This window comes from Eutrigla gurnardus, assembly GCF_963514095.1.
Source record: "Eutrigla gurnardus genome assembly, chromosome: 4".
NCBI lineage: Eukaryota > Metazoa > Chordata > Actinopteri > Perciformes > Triglidae > Eutrigla > Eutrigla gurnardus.
The window spans coordinates 17,927,961-17,946,333 of record NC_139918.1 but is presented as its reverse complement, the minus strand read 5'-3'; the positions used below and the strand labels follow the sequence as shown (position 1 = coordinate 17,946,333).

Sequence of the window (18,373 nt, the reverse complement as noted above, 5' to 3'; positions counted from 1 at the left end):
CTGGTGAAGTACACACCGGGACTCTTTTGGGGCCGCACCGCCGCGCTAAGGAGGCGTCAGGGATGCTCAGCGGTGTGCTGCATGCGGCGGGACGGTTAATTTTCCACATTGATTCCCGTTATTCAGATACAAGTCTTTCCGAAACCTTGTGTAGCCTTCTAAAATTATGTTTGACACGTAAACTCAAATTAACCGTTAAGACAGTCAGGAAAAAAAGTTTGACAGGTAAGGTTTCAAATCAGTAATTTCCCCAATTCAACCAATGTGTTTAATCAATAAGTGTAACTCTCTCCCACACTTGATTTTCTACATGTTCTTTATGAAGGAACATTTTCTGAATTGACCTCCTATTGTGAGTTAAATCAATGCATCAACTGGATGTAATTATTTAGGTTTCACCAGTCACAGCTGACAAAGCAGAACCCGTTCAGTGTATTTTCTTGAAGCCACCTATACTGGTTATTAAGATACCCCGAAAGGTTAAAAACTCAGTCTAACATTATACCACATACACAAGCAATTAATGGAAATACCCTAAAGAAAGCAAAGCAGCCAAGTTTTGTGGAGCAACCAGTTTTTTTATTTATACAAAGATTACAGCCATTCTACTTCAGGGGGATGAACCGAGAAGAGTGTGTAGCTCCAATACCAGGGCGACCGTGCTTGACTGGCTTGTAGGTGATGGAGAACTCGCCCAAGTAGTGACCGCACATCTCAGGCTGTGGAGAAGAGAGAAACGCGTTAGTAACCAGGGAAATGCTTCAGGTGCAGTTATTGGTGCCATGTAGAGCAATGCGGTAGCTGCTAATCATAATCTGGAAGCTTTAATAGTGCATTTGACTGGAGGCTCTGCAATGTTTTCCTCTTTTAAAATCAGCACTTCCATGATGTAACATCCTGCCTCCATTAAAACTGGGTTCTGCGTAAATTTCAAGGTTGTACACATTGGAGTGTGGCATTTTCTTCTGGGGTTTATAATTCCTCAGGTCCTGGATAACTCAAGTAAGTATAATTTTGCAGAACACACAGACAATGCTCATTGCCCAAGTTATTCAGAGTTATATCAACTTGAGATGTTAACGATGCATCAATTTCCAGTACATATACATTTACGTCTTTTTTAGCAACTTCTCAACCAGTTGTGAACATGTAATAGAACAATTGTAAGACATCACTTCCCTTCAAATGATCCCAATTTTCAATCATTATGCTGCTCTCAGTAAAGCATTGTTACATGTCAAGATTAGGAAAAGGAAATATATTTCAACTTCATGCCATGTGTCCTGACATTGAGATAAAGACTGAGACAGTGCACAGATCCCACACTGACCAGGCATTATAACATTGTTTAAAAATTAGACAATTTTTTTATATTCATGCCAAGGATGTAGAACATTAGCCTCCGATGTCAACTTTCGCTGGAGCATCTAGTGACATTCTTCCAAAGGGGTGTGGCCTCAGTAACTGACAGGAACTCCAAGAAAGCTTGTGTTTCAAAATGTACAAATGCGCCGTCACTCCCACCTGACCAATAGCAGCTTACCTTGATTTCAACCTGGTTGAAAGTCTTGCCGTTGTACACTCCGACCATGGACCCAACCATCTCAGGCAGGATGACCATGTCCCTCAGGTGAGTCTTCACCACCTCTGGTTTCTCCATCGGAGGAGCCTCTTTCTTTGCCTTACGCAGGCGCTTCAGGAGGGACTGCTGCTTGCGGCGCAGGCCACGGTTCAGCCTCCTCCTCTGGCGGGCGCAGTACAGCTGCATCAGCTGCTCACTACACAGGGAAAGGACAGTGTCATCAGTTAGGCCCCTGGCCATCTTTGTCATTGTGTGTATGAGAAAAATCTTGAAATCCTTAAAATAAATTTTAATGTATTACAGTGCAGGGTAGTAACAACTGTATATTCATTTATTCAGCTCAAGCAGACTTCTGTCAGGTTCATCAGGTTGATGAATTAGGACATTTTCCCATTTCTGTGTAATGTCAAGGGAGCTCCGGTAACCTGTCACCTTTGTTACACCTGACACTAAGAATTTGAAGTCAACTATGATGAACTGTTAGTCACATAAAACACATTTTAGGGTCAAAGCATTTATTATTGGATTGAAAAATCAGATTACAAGCCAGCTAAACTAAGAAAAAGTACTGCAGTGGCTCCAGATGAGCATCCATTCAGCATCAGCTGTTCTGCCCCAATAATGTTTCACTTACTAGGACATGTCCAGAAGCTGGTCCAGGTCCACACCTCTGTAGGTGAACTTCCTGAAGGTACGCTTCTTCTTGATCTCGGTATCCGCCTGAAAGAGAGACATCAGCCCAATTCAGTGTGTAGCTCGTAGTTATGTCACATGTAAATGCTTTAACAAGAACTGAATTCAGTGTCACCAATACACCTCTACGGAACAGCGGATTAACCCTCGCTCGGATCTACAATGACATTAAATGTACGATATATATACGTCTTCTGGTACAGACTACGTTGAACCACAGGGTTAGCTTAGCCACGGACATAGCTCAGGCTAATACAGTGCTTTTAAGACACTTTATCTGGCGCACTGAGCAAATATTTTCCACTGAATGGTCAGTGAGCGAGTGTAACTGTCGGATGACACCACCAGTTTTCCTAATCAGTTAGTTTAAAGTTCGGATGCATATAGATTGTATTTTGGCAATATCCACAATCGGTAGAACACCTACCATCTTGCCTGAAGTTCCGGGAGAAAAGAACGGGCAGAAGTCTCGTTAGGCCTGATATCGCGCGATTTCAGGCCAACATCCGGTGGTGTTTTTCCGGTGGTAGTCTCCACTTTGAACAGCAGGTGGTGCTGTTGTATAACAATTCCAGCAACAGTGTCTAACAACGTGTCTCCTTATTATCGAATGGAGTAAAAGAGCTGCACGGTTAGTTCTGCATATCAAGGGGGGCGAATAAGAAAAACAAAAGCAATCTATGATAATGTTTTTGACAAACATGTGGCTCACTAACTAATGGTAAAATGGTGGAAAATAACTAAGTGCATTTACTCAAGGACTATACTTGTGTACCCTACAATTAGGAGGTACTTGTGCTTTACTTTGGTATTCCCATTTGATGTGACACCTATATTTACCCTCCCTACCTTCCCATTAGCATTTCCACCACAGAGACATTTCCTCTACAAACTCACTCAAAGATCTCTCCAATGTATTACACATTTAGCTACTTTTCATAATTTAAATACATTTTACTAATTCTACTTCTTTACTGATTTTGATTACAGCACTTTTACTTGTTTTTGTATTCTTGCATTGGTACTTGTACTTAAAGGATGAAAATACTTCTTCACCCCTGTGACTAATAGTAGCCTATACATCTATTCATCTACTGGGACCTTACTGGGTGTTTCCATTTTGAGTGAGAGCACCACATTTTGGATAGATGTTGTACATTTAACCCATTTACCCAATTCCTGTATTAGTACTTATAGTGCAATTAAAGTTTAAGCACATGTATTGATTTGTTTCAGTTTTATATTCACAATTATGTTTTGGAGTATTTTCCATTATTGCTGTAAAAAAGTGTAAAGGTTTTTAATATTAACCTTTGCTTTAAGCGATTGATTGAGCAACTTCCCTTCATCAACTAGAATAAAGCTCAACACCTTTTTCCACCTGTTGGTATCAAGCCATTCAAATAGGTTTGGCTTTATTTACCCAGGATTCGAGATATCCTACCTGCCTACACCTTCATACAAGATCATTTCCAGTCATTGTTCTAATCTCTGATATACATGTTTCAAAGCCTTTTATTCTCCCTTCAAGCTAACAAACCCTTTAAAAAAAATTCCCTGTATCAGTTTGGAAAGGAAGTATTATACGGTAGTTTGCAGTAGTTTGGTAATAGTGCAACTTCTGAACTGCACTTAGAGCAGGCGATTCATAAGCCTTCCTGTTTTCACATCTTGTCAAATCATCCTAGTTGCCGTCATTAACAATGATCCACTGCAGATTAAATTGATAAATCCCACCCTTTTTTGCCAAATATTACATCAGTATCTTTTACAAACCAAACCAACACATGATAATGAATACACACCTTTATTACACTGTATTCACTAAAACAATTCTCTGTTCAAACATCTCTTTCCACTGGCATAAAGATTATTCCAAGAAAAAAAGTATAGTCCAATAGCAAATGTTATCAGTCAAGGTACAAAAACAACCCCCATTCAAATCCCAAATATGCATAAATAATAATCTTAAATGATCAAATATAATTGGTTTGCATATCAACCAATATTTAAGACTGATTCACTGACAAAAATAAGAATCCAGTATTCTTGCTTGGAATGTTGAAAACTACTCTCCTGTTATTGTAGTCACTCTCCCACCATCTTTAATCCAAAGAAAACATGCAAAACTCCAGCTGGACTGGTTACACAAATAAAGGAAACATTTCCTCCATATAAAAAAAAAGAAGAAAAGTCAAACGACTGAGAGAAAAAAGGTACGACTATTTTGTTCCGAGTAACTAAAAGTGTAACACCGGTGGATGAAGAAGATACTGAAGTAACAAACAATGTATATTTTTGTTCACAGGAATGTTTATACAGCGATTACAGATAAAACACAAGCATGGTTGTTTTGGTCAAAACATGATGCCCAGTCTTTAAAAAAGGTTTAAAATTCCCTAATCTTTTACTTTGAGTTTCATGTTGCCCTTACAAAAACCTAGGAATCTCCCTTAATGTAACTAATGAGTCAGCAACAAAACACAAGAGAACAGACAATAGTACACCTTTGGCACAAAGAAAAAAAATAATCCCTGGGATAGAGAACTAGCTAAACCAAACAATATTGGCTTTTGTGGTCACTTTAAATACGAAAAAACAACAAACAAACAAAAAGAAATCACAGAAATACAGTTCATCATGATATGTCTAACAATGGTTTCGCACAAATGGGGGCAAGAAAACAATTTCATACTTAAAAAGGATATGACCAAAAGCAAGGTGCAACATCCTGTGGGCCTTGAGGGTTTCTTTCTGCAGAATCCGCCTCTTTTAGACGATCTCTTTCCCTTCCCCAGCTCACTCCTTCCTCCTAATAATCTGTCCCATCTTCTTGGTACACCTGCTCTTCCTCTTGGTAACCTTGGTAACCCTCATCTTGCAAATCTGGGAGGAATTCACGGGCGACGGCTGCCCCGTTTTGCTCTTCTGCCACCTCTCCGGCTTTAGGACAGTACTTGGCGTCGTAGATCTGCCGTCCCAGGCCGAAGTTCTGGCCGCTCTGGTTGGCTCCCTGGCTGGAGCCCATCTGTAGGGACATGGTGCTGTTGTCACACTTGTCTGTGCCCAGCTTCTGGTCATAAATGGCACGCCTCGTCCCTGGAGCAGTCATCCCAGCCTGTGGTAGAGACAGGGGACAAAGGGAAGAGTCACAAGAATATTTATTAGGCATTAAACCGCTGTAGACAAAGTGCTGATTTCACCGAGCGACCGTGATTTTACAAACAGATCCAGTGTCAGTTTTGCCTTTGCTAAAAGACAATACAGGAGTTTTCTACAAGCCTAAAGTGGCACTCCTTTATAGCAGAGGAAGGACAGCGATGCCCCGAGGCACATTTCCACTGCGGACCTATAATTACGATCTCATGAGATGCCGGGATGTGTCGCAGTACCTGGCTCGCCCCTTTGTTGGTTCCCATCTGCAGGCTGATGGTGGTGTTGTCCATGGGGGGCTGGATATGAACCTTGGGGTCATACAAGTGCCTCCTGGTTCCATATGCGTTCATACCTGCCTGACTGGCGCACTTGTTGGTCCCCATCTAAACAGACACAAGGACCGCAATAGATGGTAAAGCAAAACAGCGGTTTGCTCGAAACCACTTCGACAATAACAAACTGTAGACCGACAAGAATGTTAGGGACATTCCTGAAATCACACGAGGCAAAGTTTCAGTCAGCTGTCAGCCATGACTACACGACACTCAAACATTGCTTTGCAGGTTTTCGTCACTGTGCAGGTAGCACTCATGCATCAACAACGAAACGGAGGGAGAACAATAAGCAGCATTCATACTGAAGTACGCCACGCTTGACATGAGATTATGTCTTCGACCCAGTAGTGAGCTCGGCTTTCCAAGAAGGGGAAGTGCCTCCACATTAGAAACCCTGCTGCTCACACAGAAGCCCTGTGTCGGCCAATATACCTGCAGGCCAATGACGCACTGTCCAGCCTTCAGCTTCTCTTCGTCAAACATCCTCTCCTGCTTGTCGGCATACTTCACCCCGATGTCCACCCGTGAGTGGCAGCCCTTGGTCTTGGCCTGAGAGAAAAAAAAGATGGTGTAGATGGTCGTCATGGAGTCACTTTAATTTAATAAAAAAAATTACTTTTTAATGACACGTGGCATCACTCACCATGCTTGCCAGTGCGAGCAGCGTTGTCTGGACCTGCGTCATGTTGCCGTTCTCAAACAGGTCGTTGGCCTCAAAGATATCGTGAGGCTTCAGGCCGTACATCGTGATGGATTTGATGAAGTTTGTCAGGTTCTCCAGCTAAAACCACAACAATTTAAAACGAGATCAACAACAATGTGAATGATGGGGGTGTGATTAGGTCTCCGTTAAAATATATTTAATAGGAGGCACCAGCTTTAAGCAATGACTGTAGAAGCAAAAGAAGCTGCCGTGGCCAACATGCAAGTATCACCATGACCCAGCATGATTCAGTGTTGAGAAATCCCGACTAAACACACTCGCAGAGCACAATACGGCAGCACAGGGAGCAATTTGTTAACCATGTACAAATAACTCTTGTTCCTGCAGGCAACGGCGTCTCGTCTTCATCAAAAGGACGGCGTGCGTCAATAACTAACTCACCTGATGCCAGTTTGTTGTTGAGTGGTTGATCTTTTTCACAGAGTTAGGAGCGAGGTTGTTGATAAGGCTGTGAGGGAGGAGAAAGACGAAGAGGAAAATCAAGTTTTCCCCAACCACTGTTTATAATAAATAAAAAGGACAATCAAGGCCCTCATGGCGTCTGATCTCTGCTTACGTGCACAAAGTGACGCCATTCTTTAGGCCTTTCTGGAAGTCTGGCCCGATGGTAGCGCCGGTGGTGTCTTCGATCCAGACCCGCAGCTCATCCTCTTTCTGAATATCATACTTCTGTGCGATCTGGTTGGGCAGACGGGTCAACAAAGGTCACATAAAAGTTCCACGAGCAGCAATAATAGCCAGAAGGTCGTTCGTTAAACAGTAAAAGGTATTCATAGTTCGTCACAGACTTCTTCTTTGTTACCAGATGAAGAAATCGATATCTTACCCTCCCCAATGACTTCCCACTGGCACACGCCCTCCACTTCAGGATCATTTCACAATATTACCTATAAGTGAGCTGCATCCATAACATCACGTCCTTAAGGGTTTATTATGACCGCGTGTGATCAGGTTTCATGGTCACCCCAGAGTTGCACTGTGCCTCAGTGTAGTCTGACACAGAGGGGTTTTGTCTTTCTTCCCCCAGCGGTCATAAATACAAAAGGTGACACTGACACAACTACACACACACACACACACACACACACAGACATCCTGTTTGGTAAACTGCTAAATTCTCCACTGAAACACAGGAAGGCGGTGGGTGGGAGGGGAGAGTTGTTAGGGGCTTAACATGGCACAGAGATTGACTTTCTTGCGAGAGGTTCGCTGTGACTCGAGTGTTAGCTTTTTCTTGATTGATGACAGATACACACTCAGCCCGCTCTGAAAGAGGCCATTCAGCAAGTAAACAACAGTTAAGCCAGTTGGGTGACAATCTGGAGTGCCGGAGTGTGACTAAACCAGGTGTTGGGTTCATTCTCTAGTAAAGTTGAAGGTGCTGACTGTGCTCTCTCTCTCTCTGCGCTCTGCTGAGCTGGTTGTGCTCTTAAGGAATGTCTTCTAATTACATTTCCTTCATTCAGTTACCCCATGTTTAAAAAAGGCAACATACTAACCATTTTAATCACCCACAAAAAGAATCCCACAGATGTAATTAACAGAGAGAAGCTGAATGTGAGGAATTGATTGACCTCAATGGATTAAAGAGGTGAATGAAGCAGAACTGCACATTGATCCATGGCAGAATGGTCTGTTTTTCCATGGATCAATAGACCGTGGTAGCTGATCAACTCAGAGTTCACCGTTTAGAACTCGGATTTTCCAAATCTGAGTTTTAAGAAAAAGCTGAAAAAAAGGGGGGGTGGGAGGAGCGTGTGCCTCACATTTCACAGAGGAGGCGACGTCACAGACGGCAGGAAATACCACTCAAATCAGTAAACCCCCTCTTCAAGGACATCACTGGTAGCAGCGAGGGGATATCTACATGTTTTCTTCAAGTCCAGCACATTCTCTGCCCCCCCCCCCCCCCCCCATCTCAAATACAAGGGCACAGCCAAGGAATGCAGAGTGATAGAAACAACAGACAATCATCTGCTGAAGGTGCCTTAAAGAAGTATGTGTGCATGGTGAGCAAGAGCAGGCTTTATGGAAGAGTAGCTGCAACTCCTTATGTTAAAAAATAAATAAATACAAATTAAATGTATTCAGATGATGTGTTACTAATAAGCCTAATAAAAAGGAATGTACTCTATAACACAGTAACATATTTCTATTATTATTTTCTAAAAAGGGAAAGTTCCCCTGGTTATAGAGCTCAGTGAGAGACAATAAGGTGGTCAGGAGAGAAATCTCCAGCATCAGCTCCGGTATTTTAAGTAGATCCGGGTGTGCAGGCAGGTCCAAATAAACAAAGGTGCTCTCCTCTCAACAAAAAGTTAAACATTACCGAGCTGTGGAGACCATTAAATGTGTGTCACTTCAGTCAACACAATGACTTCGTTTGCACAGTCAAAACGTGTGTAGAGAACAACTTCCTGCACTGATCCGACGTGATTTAAGCGTTTTTATCCAGAGACGCAGCAGGACACCGTACCACAAGGGGGAAGCAGGAAACTATTCACGCAGTTAAAATGAAGCAATTAAAAAGGAGATGGGAACGGGGAGATAAAGGGGGGATGGGTGACATCCAGTCCCGGGACTGTAATAGAGGTATGCGGGTCACAATGACGGGTAACGAACCGTGCAGGGGACAGAAAACGCTGGAAACGGAAATAACAAATTTTGCCACAACGACACGCTTCTTTGCCAAGAGGGGAAACGCCCATAGTCGGGTTTTAACTTTGTGTCCTGCAAAGAAAAATCAATATTCTGCTTTTCAAGATGGACATTTGCGTTGTAAAGTATTAACACTCTGCGAATGTTTTCGGGAGATTATAAAGTCAATTTTTATCCCGTAAAAGACACTTTTAAAACTCTCCCGGCATTGTTTTCCCGTCCACCTCTGAATACCTGACCGGAGCGCGAGCGTATCAAAATGGAGGCCAGGTGCGATGCTCGCGCTCCGCTGAAGGCAACAAAGAGTGGATGATGAGGGGGAAAAGTTAGATGCTACCTACTTTATGTGATGTGAAGAAACATATTTACACATACCTTGTTTTTTATTTCTGCGGATAATCCGAATGCAGGACCCTTGGTGAAAGACATTGTCAAGAAAAAGTTCTGAGTTTTCTATTCAGGTAAAAAACAAACTGACAGCCACTTGATAAACACTGCTGCGAATAATCTTCGACTTTCGCTTCCAATGAAAGTTCGGAGTGGACTAAATACTTCCTTTCTTTTTTACGGCCGCCAATTAGAGCGCTCCCACGGTTTCTACCAAAGAGTGTCGATGAGACAGTCAAGATAGTTCACCGTCGATAGTCCGCCGGAGCAGTACAAGCGCGCGAAAACGTAGACATGCGTCTATAGACCCAGACTGTTGTGACTGGGACCTCTTCGTATTCTTATCCAACCTGTTAGCATATGCTGCAAGAAATAGCAGCTTACGGAGCATATGGACGACTATACTAAACAAAGCTATTTAAGAAAAATATGTAAAATAACAAAATAAATCTTACCAAAAGAGTTTCCCTTAATGTGTAATATTATGTTTTGATTATTTAATCTCTTTTGTCCTGTGTCAATAGGCTATGTGTTTATTTAGAAACATAAATAAACATGATAGGTATTTTCAATGTTTTACTCGTAATATGTTTACATTGGACAATTGTTTGTGCCCAATAAAATTCATGTAAAAAAAAAAAAAGTTTAATTTCAGCAAAATTGACAAAGATTGAGCTTTATATTAGAGTCACATACAATATCCAGCAGGCCTGTGCAGCATCGAGAGATGTCATGGCAAGGCAAGTTTATTTGTATAGCACCGTAAATACACAAGGCAATTCAACGTGCTTTACAAAGACAGAGAATACATTAATAGCAAGGACATTAAAATGTAATGAAGTCAGATTTAAAAACAATAAAACAAGCAGATGAAATAGCTGAGGATGGTGGAGGATAAAATTGGTTAAAATAAGCTTTCTTTTAAATTTATGAGAAAGCTGATGTAAACAACCATGTTTTCCGACCCTGATTTGAATGAGCCGATAGTTTCTGGACACCTCGGATGTTCAGGGAATTTGTTCCACAGGATGGGGATTAGAAACTAAATGCTGCTTCACCCTGCTTGGACCAATTCCTGGGGACTTGAGTAAAGCCAGAGGACCATAGGGGTCTAGATGCTTCATAACGAACAAGTAACTCTGAGATGTATTTAGGCTAGAGACCGTTTAGTGCCTTGTAGACCAGTAACAGGATTTAAAAATCTATCCTTTTACACATGGGAAGCCAGTACACTAGTGATTTCGGGACAGTTGTGATATGGTCCATTTTCCTGGTGTTGATAAGGACTCAGCATTCTGGATGAGCTCCAGCTGCGTAAATTGAATGGTGTCAGTAAAGTTTCCATAAGATTATATTCACGGAACTAGGCGGACAGGACTTCTCTTGCTTCTCCTGTATACTCTTTGTTTATACGCTTCGTTAATCGATCGTAGACTCCACCTTCCCCTTCTCTTCCTCAGATCGCGATTGACATCAAAAACTCCTTATATGGAAGGAAACTTCCCAAATTCCTGAATGGTGGGAGTGCTCCACAGGTCCCACCCTGCATACCAGACGTGCAGCGGACTAGACTACTTGTCGCATTTTTTTGAGTCACTGTCGAAAAGGGGAGGGAAACAAAAGTTTATGAGCTACTGAGGTGACGTAATTTCGGTGCAATGGGGTTTTAGATAATAGATACAATTTCCCTTCTCTCTCTCTCTCTCTCTCTCTCACACACACACACACACACACACACACACACACACACACACACACACACACACACACACACACACACACACACACACACACACACACACACACACGCAACAGTTCACTCAGCAGAATTGTTGATGAAGCAGTGGGTCTGAAAGGCTGGACGCTTTCTCTCTCAGGTCAGAGGGGCTTTTTCTGTCTCTTCTTTCAGTTCCACAAAGAAACAGCCAGTCTGGCCTGCAACTCTTACTTTCTATTTATAAAAAACATGACTTTAAAATGAGTCTTCTCACACAATGACAGACATTTAAGAACGTTTTTAAATAGTTAAATAATAATAAAAAAAAATAGAATTAAATGTTTTACCTCAGCCTGAATGCAATCAGGGGGTACATTACAGTGTAAGATAACAGAAACATCATCACATAATAAACAGACACAGTTCCACCAACATATATTTTCTAAAAAGGTGGCCTACTCAGTGCGACACATACTGGGTTGTTTATACAGACCAGAATCTAGTTAGGGACAATGGGGCTATCAGATAGAGATGCTGACCATTGGCCAATCAGGATCATCACATTGGCCAAACATGCCGTCCGAGTTACCTCAAACCTTGTTTCAGCTGGTCCGATCACGGTGCATTTAGTTACCTTTGAAACACCTGAGTTAATTTGCAATCTGCCTTGGAAATATGTTTATACATCTGAAAGCACACATAGATGTATTGTATCGTCTATAAAGTGCTGATAACAGAATGATCAAATGATGAGTGTCAATCTACCAAAAGAAGTACCAGAACTGAGATTATACGTTGATAAATTGACCAATAATTATTTTAACAATCACTATTTTCAGCAATTGTGAGCAAAAAGAAAAAGAAGAAGTAAAACATTTGCTGGTTATAGTTTCTCAAACATGAGATTTTGGTGCTTTTCTTTAGTAAGTTTAATATCTTCAGGTTTTGGTAATGTTGGTCACATAAATTAATTAATTAAGTTAGCAAAAAAAAAAAATTAAAAATCAGCAGCACATTAATATATAATAAAAATAAGCCCTAAAATCAACCTATTATGATGTCATTTTGATTTCATGGAATTGCACAATGAGCCACAATAAGCCCACGAGTCATGAATACAGCTGTTTCTACAGATGTGTGTGGCAGTTGATTACATCATCCAGGTGTGCAGAGGAGTGAGTCACAGTCTGAAAGTAAAGACACCGGGGGGGATGCAGTGGGGTGCAGTTACTCATCCCGATATGTGATGAGATTACGTCTGCACGGACTCACCACATGGAGTTGCGTAGTTATGAATCGCCCCAGTCTATTAAACATGTTGGGACGAGATATGCAATCTCTATTGAAGCTAATGAAAATATGTTTTAAGTGTTTCTTTTCTCTTTAGTCTGTGTTAAACCCACCAAGCTGCTCTGATGGAGAACGAACTAAATCTTCAGTATGATCTTTTCGTTTAAATATAGAGGGCAATGTTTTCTTTGTGGGCCTTGAAAAAACAAAAAGTCTGATAAATGAATCCTGTCTAAAATTACTGGTACTAACACTGAAGCAGACAAAGGAGACAAGTGGACCATGTGCACCCCCATATGGACAACCTGCGCAAGTACAAGAAATGACAGCAATAATGCAACTTCAACAGGCAGAATATAGTGAGCTCAGACTGACCATTCAGCTCCGACAGGGCACCCTATACCGAGGTCGTCGAGCACAATGGCACCGCAAAAGACCCACGAGTCAGTCCAATGAGCTGAAGATTTAGATCATTTTATTTTTCAAACAATTGAGAGATGTTAAACACTGAACAAATAAAGATGCCCCAGTCAAAACTCCAGAAAACAGATTCTTATCAACCAGTTGTAGCACTTTTCTTTTATTGCCAGCTGCGTCGTTGTGCAGTTTCTCATTGTCTGCAGCTTCACCCTCTCTAGATCAGTGTGTACAAAAGTAACAGAAACGGTGCATATACCAGCGTCATTTTTGATCATGGGATTTGCACTTCTCGCACATGTACACCCAGCTCCACGGACAGGCGTGTTTTATGCGGAAGCAAATCCAGATTTACCATTTACCAAGGCACATTGGTAGGGATGAATGACTGAAAGAATGAATGGACAGAGGCTGCGCAGAAGCCAATCTTAATTTAAGGTGTGAGAAAAAAGTGGTAGTGACCGATGAGTATAAAGGGAAATCAAAAATTACGTATTAATTGTCACGTGGAAAATGCCAAAAATATCTGATGCACACAGCTTTCTCCCTCTCTCTCTCCTTTTATGTTTGCTGGAAAAAAAAGGAAGCAAAAAAGAAAATGCTCCTCAAACGGTATCCTAAATGTTTTCTAAACTCTTGAAAACAGCTGCAAAAACTTGAATGCATCTTAAATGCTGAATAAACCGTGGGGACAGATTGTGAGAACATCAGTCACCATACAAATATGAATCTGATTAAAGGACCAACAGGTTGTCAACTTATGAACAAATGCATAAGAGGTCTCAATCCTACACATTCACTAAGGCTGTTTAACTCACAAAAACAATGTGATGAAAACCATAGAAGGCAAACGATATCTAAAGGTAAGTCAAGGAAACAAAGCAAGTCCCAGCATTCAAACATGAAATCTCGTTTTTGTTTTCTAAGATGCAACTATTGATCAGCACCATCTGTTTTGACATTCTTTAATATTCTAAGCTTGGGAGCAAATTTCTGCGAAAATTTGTGTGAGGATTTTGTTTTAGTTTGATTCATTTCAAAGTCGCACCAGATTATTGTGATGAAAACCATTTTGAATCCCAATTATATTCCTGAATAAATGTCTCCTTGAGAGTTGAGATGGGATGGGCACACAGTAGCTGTGCGATGAGACGGAGAAAGCGAAAGTGGGTGATGAGTGAAGAATGGAATGTTAATGACCAAATGCAATGGCCAGTCTTTAAAGAACGACCGTGCAAAAATATCTGTATGCTTCTTTAACATTGAAGATCAGACCGACAGCATTGTGATGCTAACAGAAAAAAAAAAAAAGCACAAGAACAGATCTATACGTTTCTGAACGCCTGTTTGGATGAACGTCCCATAAATGAACTGTTTAAAATAAATAGATGTATACATGATAAGAAATTTATAATTTACTCTTTATATCTCACATAAAGCTTCTTGTAACTGCCAAATATGATCCAGTATTTCATACTCTGGACATGTTCGGCTCTACCTGTGCCAGATGAATTCTATCAACACCTTTCTGGGCACCAACATGGCGGTCTGGACAGGTCAGCTAAACCCCAGCCTTGCCTCAAATTTAACCCTTGATTGTAATTCTTCATTAGAAACAAGACGGCAAAAAAAGAAAACATATCCCAGTGAGCCTGAAAAATAGAGGTACGATTCAGAACATCAAAAATTCACATCATAACACCAATTCCGGGAGTCTGGGATCATTCTGTCCTCTCTTACTTGTGTTAGTAGCAGCACTCTGCAACTAGGGCCTCATCATTTCTGTGGCTTTCAGTTTGAAAAATAAAAACAGAAACAGCCCTTGGTATTACAAACTTAACTATTCTTTTAATTTTTACTCTTTTATACCAAAATGTAATTAGATTATCACAGAAAGAGGAAGAGGCGTGAGGGGAGGAGTTTAGCAGGCCTGGCTTTAGCCGAACTCACAGTGGACAAACAAAATCACAATGTATCTTGTGGGGAGACAAAAAAGGAGTGGAAAAGGACAGCAGCCGTTCCAAACCCCTCAGTCTAGGCAAACATATGGCAGGATGTTCAATTTGCTTTCATCCCCATGAGGGTCCAATGATATGCACTCTGTCCAATCATACCAGGTGCCCTCGGTGTCATAACAACCATTCACCCCCTGCCAGTGCTGTGTGTGTACCCTGTCCATGTCCCCGTCAGTCACCTCCCGGCTCAAGCCCGGTAAATCCCCTACTGAGCTGTCCGCCTGTAGAACATGTATCTTCCGTGAGTCCTTAATCTCCTGTTCTTCCCTTTTCAGATACTCTGACATGAAAAAGTGTGCACTAGGGGCCTGGACCCCAGAGGAGGTGAGCACGTTACTCTGAAGGTTCAAGTAGGACTGGATGATTTCATTTCTGGACAGCTCCTTCCAGTTTGTTTGATGGAAAGGATTAGGGCTGGGACCTGGGGCTGGGATCGGGACAGGGGCTGGGGCCGGGGCAAGGGCCAGGGCTGGGATTGGGATTGCGGCCGGGACAGCGGGCTGTTGTACAGTGCTTTCAGTTCTCTGCCTAGACTCAGCAGGGTCAGGCGTGAAGGCTTCCTCTGTTTGAGAGGGTTCTTTATGTACCAGATGTTTGATCTGACGTGTGACCGGATCAAATGTTATTCTGCGTTCTTTTAACCGTACAGGTTTAGTCGTGTCCTCTATTTTCTGGCCATCTAGGTTGACAGAGTAGTCTCTTGACCTGTACTTCCTCCTTTTATGCTCCGAGTTGGGAACTATTGTCCCGTCTGTGTCATCAGCCACAGACGTGGCACCCTCAGATGTTGGTCTGTGTAGTTCTGAGTTGTGTTGAGGGTGCGAGGGCGAAGGGGAGACTGATGGGGATTCCAGTGTTGAAGATATGTCTTGAGGAGGACAATGAGAGGGGACTTCTGACGAACTAGCCCAGTGCATTGAAGACCGATGAGACGAATGTGGCAGCTTGTCAGCGTATGATGCTTGGGCAGGGGAGGACACAGGCTGGGACAAAGACAAGGGAGAGTTCCTAGAGGAAGGGCTTGGTATAGGTGTTGCTTTCGGTGCATATGCTGAAGAGCGCTTGGTCACTGTGTCTTGCTTCATGCTTCTTGGACTGGTTGTGAGGCCACGGGGACTTTTGGCTTGATAGCACCCCCCTCCTCCTTCATCCAATCTGGTCTGTTGCTGCATCACAGCAACCTTGATCATAGATGAAGTGCTAGGTAGTTTGGCCACTCCTGGGGAGCTAGGGCGAGGCTTGACTGCATTTACGGGGATTCTGTTGATTTTATCATTATCAAGGTGCTCTACCCGAGATCTGTCAGGAGAGGGGGCGACTTGTTGGTCAGGCGGGACATCAGGACTGCCTGCAATCCCATTGGTGGGTGGTGGGGAAACAGAGTTATCAAATGAAGAGATTTTGGAGATTTTTTCTGGTAAGTGCACTCCACTGTCTCTGTGCTCTGCTCTGCGTTTGCGACTGCCTGATTTCTCAGCTTTTGGCGAGTATGTGTTGTGAACGTCGTTTCTGATTTTGACTTCAGGGACACCCTTCCCAGAGATGTCAGGAGGAAGAGCTTCTGTTCTGCAGGGATGAGAACTGCCATTGGTAGACCCAGGGGTGCTGGCAGCCACAGTCGGTCCAGGTTCAATCAGCTTTTGCCAGGCCCTTAAGAGTTTCTTAGCACGCTTAGCAAGGTCTTCATTCTTGGTCTTCTTCCTTACATCATTGATCAACTTTCCAAGTCGCGTTTCCTATATAAACAATGTGTGAAAGTTAGAAACTATTTCTGCAACATAATTTCGACATGAAGTAGTAGGACAAATTCAAAGCATCTTACCTCAAGTGCTTCTTTGGTGATAGGAAATTTTTCAAGAGAGGAAATTACCTCCAATACAGCCACCATATTGCAGATCTGCAGGGAGGACAAATAAGCAGTTTTTTTTAATACTACACCGTTTGTACAAAGCGAATACTTAATGGTTGCACAATAACACAATTAACAGCAAAAGTCACTGTTGACCACTGTCCTGATATTTAAAAGACGACGATACAGAAGACATATATTAGATGACAATGCAAATGACTGACGCGCCTGACACTCACATGATAGCCAAGTCTGCTATATTAATGCTCTGGCTAGAAACGCGACTGAATCGTGCCTGCAACGTGTGTGAGTAGGGGGGGGGGGGGGGGGTGTACGTTAGCTCGTAAGTTAGCTTAGGAAACGTTAGCTTCCCTGTATGCTTCAGATCGGCGTTGAAAAGTAACGAGGGGGAAGTGTCAACTCAAAAACCTTCGTCGCTGCGAACGTTTCAACTAAAGTGTAGCATTACAGCAAAAGACTTTAAGCAAAAACAAACTTACATTTGAGCGAGTTTCTTGTGCCTGTCGAGAAACTCAAACAGCGTTTGAATGTTTGCAGTCTTAGCGTAATTGTGTTAGCTAAGTTGGCTACCGCTAGCATTTGACTAACTTGAGAAGGAAGGGTCCGACTATTTCCTAAAACGCAGCTATTCAAGCTAAGAGTTAGCTAGCTACCTCCCACACTTCTGTAACAAGGTATTGTTGACACGAGTCCGTCTGCAACGAAGCCCCCGCCAATGAGCAGAACATACAGATCATTTTAGAGTTAAACTGATAGGGCACGTGTATATGTTATATTCCTTCAAGCCTTTAAATAATTACTCTAAACCCCGCTTTAGCGTAACGGCTAGGCTAGAAGCTAGCATGCTACGTAAACCAGCTAACGCCAGATTGGTGTCCAACCAAGGTAGCGCGTATGCTAAGCTAGCTTGCAAGCTGTCAAACCAAAGAGCTCAGCGTCTCCCAATCTTTCGCAGCCATTCGACACGTCCGATTTCAACGCAAATCGCACACCACGCACTTTTGAAACAACGAAATGTTTAATGTCAATTGACAGTTGTTGTGTGCACTGTCTTGTTGAGTTTGCCGGAGTCTAGGTAAACAAGCTAACGTTAGCTTGTTAGCCGGCTAGCCCTACTCACATTGCTGTGACTGTCGATGGCCTGCAGCAGCCGGTCCCTCAAATGCTGCGGGGTTGCCGAGACCGTTGTCATTGCCTGTTCGGAGCGATCCGGAGGATGGAGGGAGGAATCCTCCAAAATGAAAACCGGCAGACAATGGTGACTCAAAAGCCGCTGCGGTGACACGTCAGGCGTCCGAACAGCATATTTTTCTCTGTCGCCTGTGAGGTAGACGGCTCAGTTTTCTCACATGGAGTGGGAACTGTGTGCGCTGTGTTGACCGTTGGCCGCTGCCTGCTGGGCGCTCTAGCGAGTCACTACCAGCTGCTGGATCTCTCAACGGCCTCCTGCTGCATGCTGGGATACGATGTATGCGCTTTGACGTCTGCACGTAACCAAGTAAACATCCCTGCCGTTCACCTCACACGCC

The 18,373-nt window shown here is 42.7% G+C and overlaps 3 protein-coding genes across 3 annotated transcripts; all 3 read right to left on the bottom strand.

The window, feature by feature from the left end:
* Positions 1 to 557: 557 nt before the first annotated feature.
* rps15 (ribosomal protein S15) lies at positions 558 to 2,840 on the bottom strand. Its single transcript, XM_084007075.1, has 4 exons — positions 2,703 to 2,840; positions 2,217 to 2,302; positions 1,544 to 1,778; positions 558 to 719 (listed from the first exon to the last, which is right to left on the bottom strand). Exons 1-4 carry the CDS (start codon positions 2,703 to 2,705, stop codon positions 606 to 608), a joined length of 438 nt encoding a protein of 145 aa, XP_083863201.1. The 5' UTR covers positions 2,706 to 2,840; the 3' UTR covers positions 558 to 605.
* A 1,226-nt stretch (positions 2,841 to 4,066) lies between these two features.
* cnn2 (calponin 2) lies at positions 4,067 to 9,682 on the bottom strand. Its single transcript, XM_084007194.1, has 7 exons — positions 9,524 to 9,682; positions 7,047 to 7,168; positions 6,872 to 6,938; positions 6,410 to 6,547; positions 6,199 to 6,315; positions 5,668 to 5,814; positions 4,067 to 5,393 (listed from the first exon to the last, which is right to left on the bottom strand). The coding sequence occupies exons 1-7, from the start codon at positions 9,575 to 9,577 to the stop codon at positions 5,088 to 5,090; spliced, it is 951 nt and encodes a 316-aa protein (XP_083863320.1). The 5' UTR covers positions 9,578 to 9,682; the 3' UTR covers positions 4,067 to 5,087.
* Positions 9,683 to 13,002: 3,320 nt separating this feature from the next.
* crsp7 (cofactor required for Sp1 transcriptional activation, subunit 7) lies at positions 13,003 to 18,320 on the bottom strand. The gene is made up of 3 exons (XM_084007193.1): positions 17,965 to 18,320; positions 16,797 to 16,871; positions 13,003 to 16,710 (listed from the first exon to the last, which is right to left on the bottom strand). Exons 1-3 carry the CDS (start codon positions 18,034 to 18,036, stop codon positions 14,989 to 14,991), a joined length of 1,869 nt encoding a protein of 622 aa, XP_083863319.1. The 5' UTR covers positions 18,037 to 18,320; the 3' UTR covers positions 13,003 to 14,988.
* Positions 18,321 to 18,373: the final 53 nt, after the last annotated feature.

Excerpts from the sequence above, each read along its gene's own strand:
- cnn2 (XM_084007194.1), bottom strand. The coding sequence starts at position 9,577 with ATGTCTTTCACCAAGGGTCCTGCATTCGGATTATCCGCAGAAATAAAA. Across the intron at positions 6,548-6,871 it reads CAACAACAAACTGGCATCAG|CTGGAGAACCTGACAAACTT; the intron begins GTGAGTTAGTTA and ends TTGTGGTTTTAG. Across the intron at positions 6,316-6,409 it reads TGCTCGCACTGGCAAGCATG|GCCAAGACCAAGGGCTGCCA; the intron begins GTGAGTGATGCC and ends TTTTTCTCTCAG.
- crsp7 (XM_084007193.1), bottom strand. The coding sequence starts at position 18,036 with ATGACAACGGTCTCGGCAACCCCGCAGCATTTGAGGGACCGGCTGCTG. Across the intron at positions 16,872-17,964 it reads CCATCGACAGTCACAGCAAT|ATCTGCAATATGGTGGCTGT; the intron begins GTGAGTAGGGCT and ends TCCTCCCTGCAG. Across the intron at positions 16,711-16,796 it reads TCACCAAAGAAGCACTTGAG|GAAACGCGACTTGGAAAGTT; the intron begins GTAAGATGCTTT and ends TTGTTTATATAG.
- rps15 (XM_084007075.1), bottom strand. Across the intron at positions 1,779-2,216 it reads CAGCTTCTGGACATGTCCTA|TGAGCAGCTGATGCAGCTGT; the intron begins GTAAGTGAAACA and ends TTCCCTGTGTAG. Across the intron at positions 720-1,543 it reads TCAACCAGGTTGAAATCAAG|CCTGAGATGTGCGGTCACTA; the intron begins GTAAGCTGCTAT and ends TCTTCTCCACAG.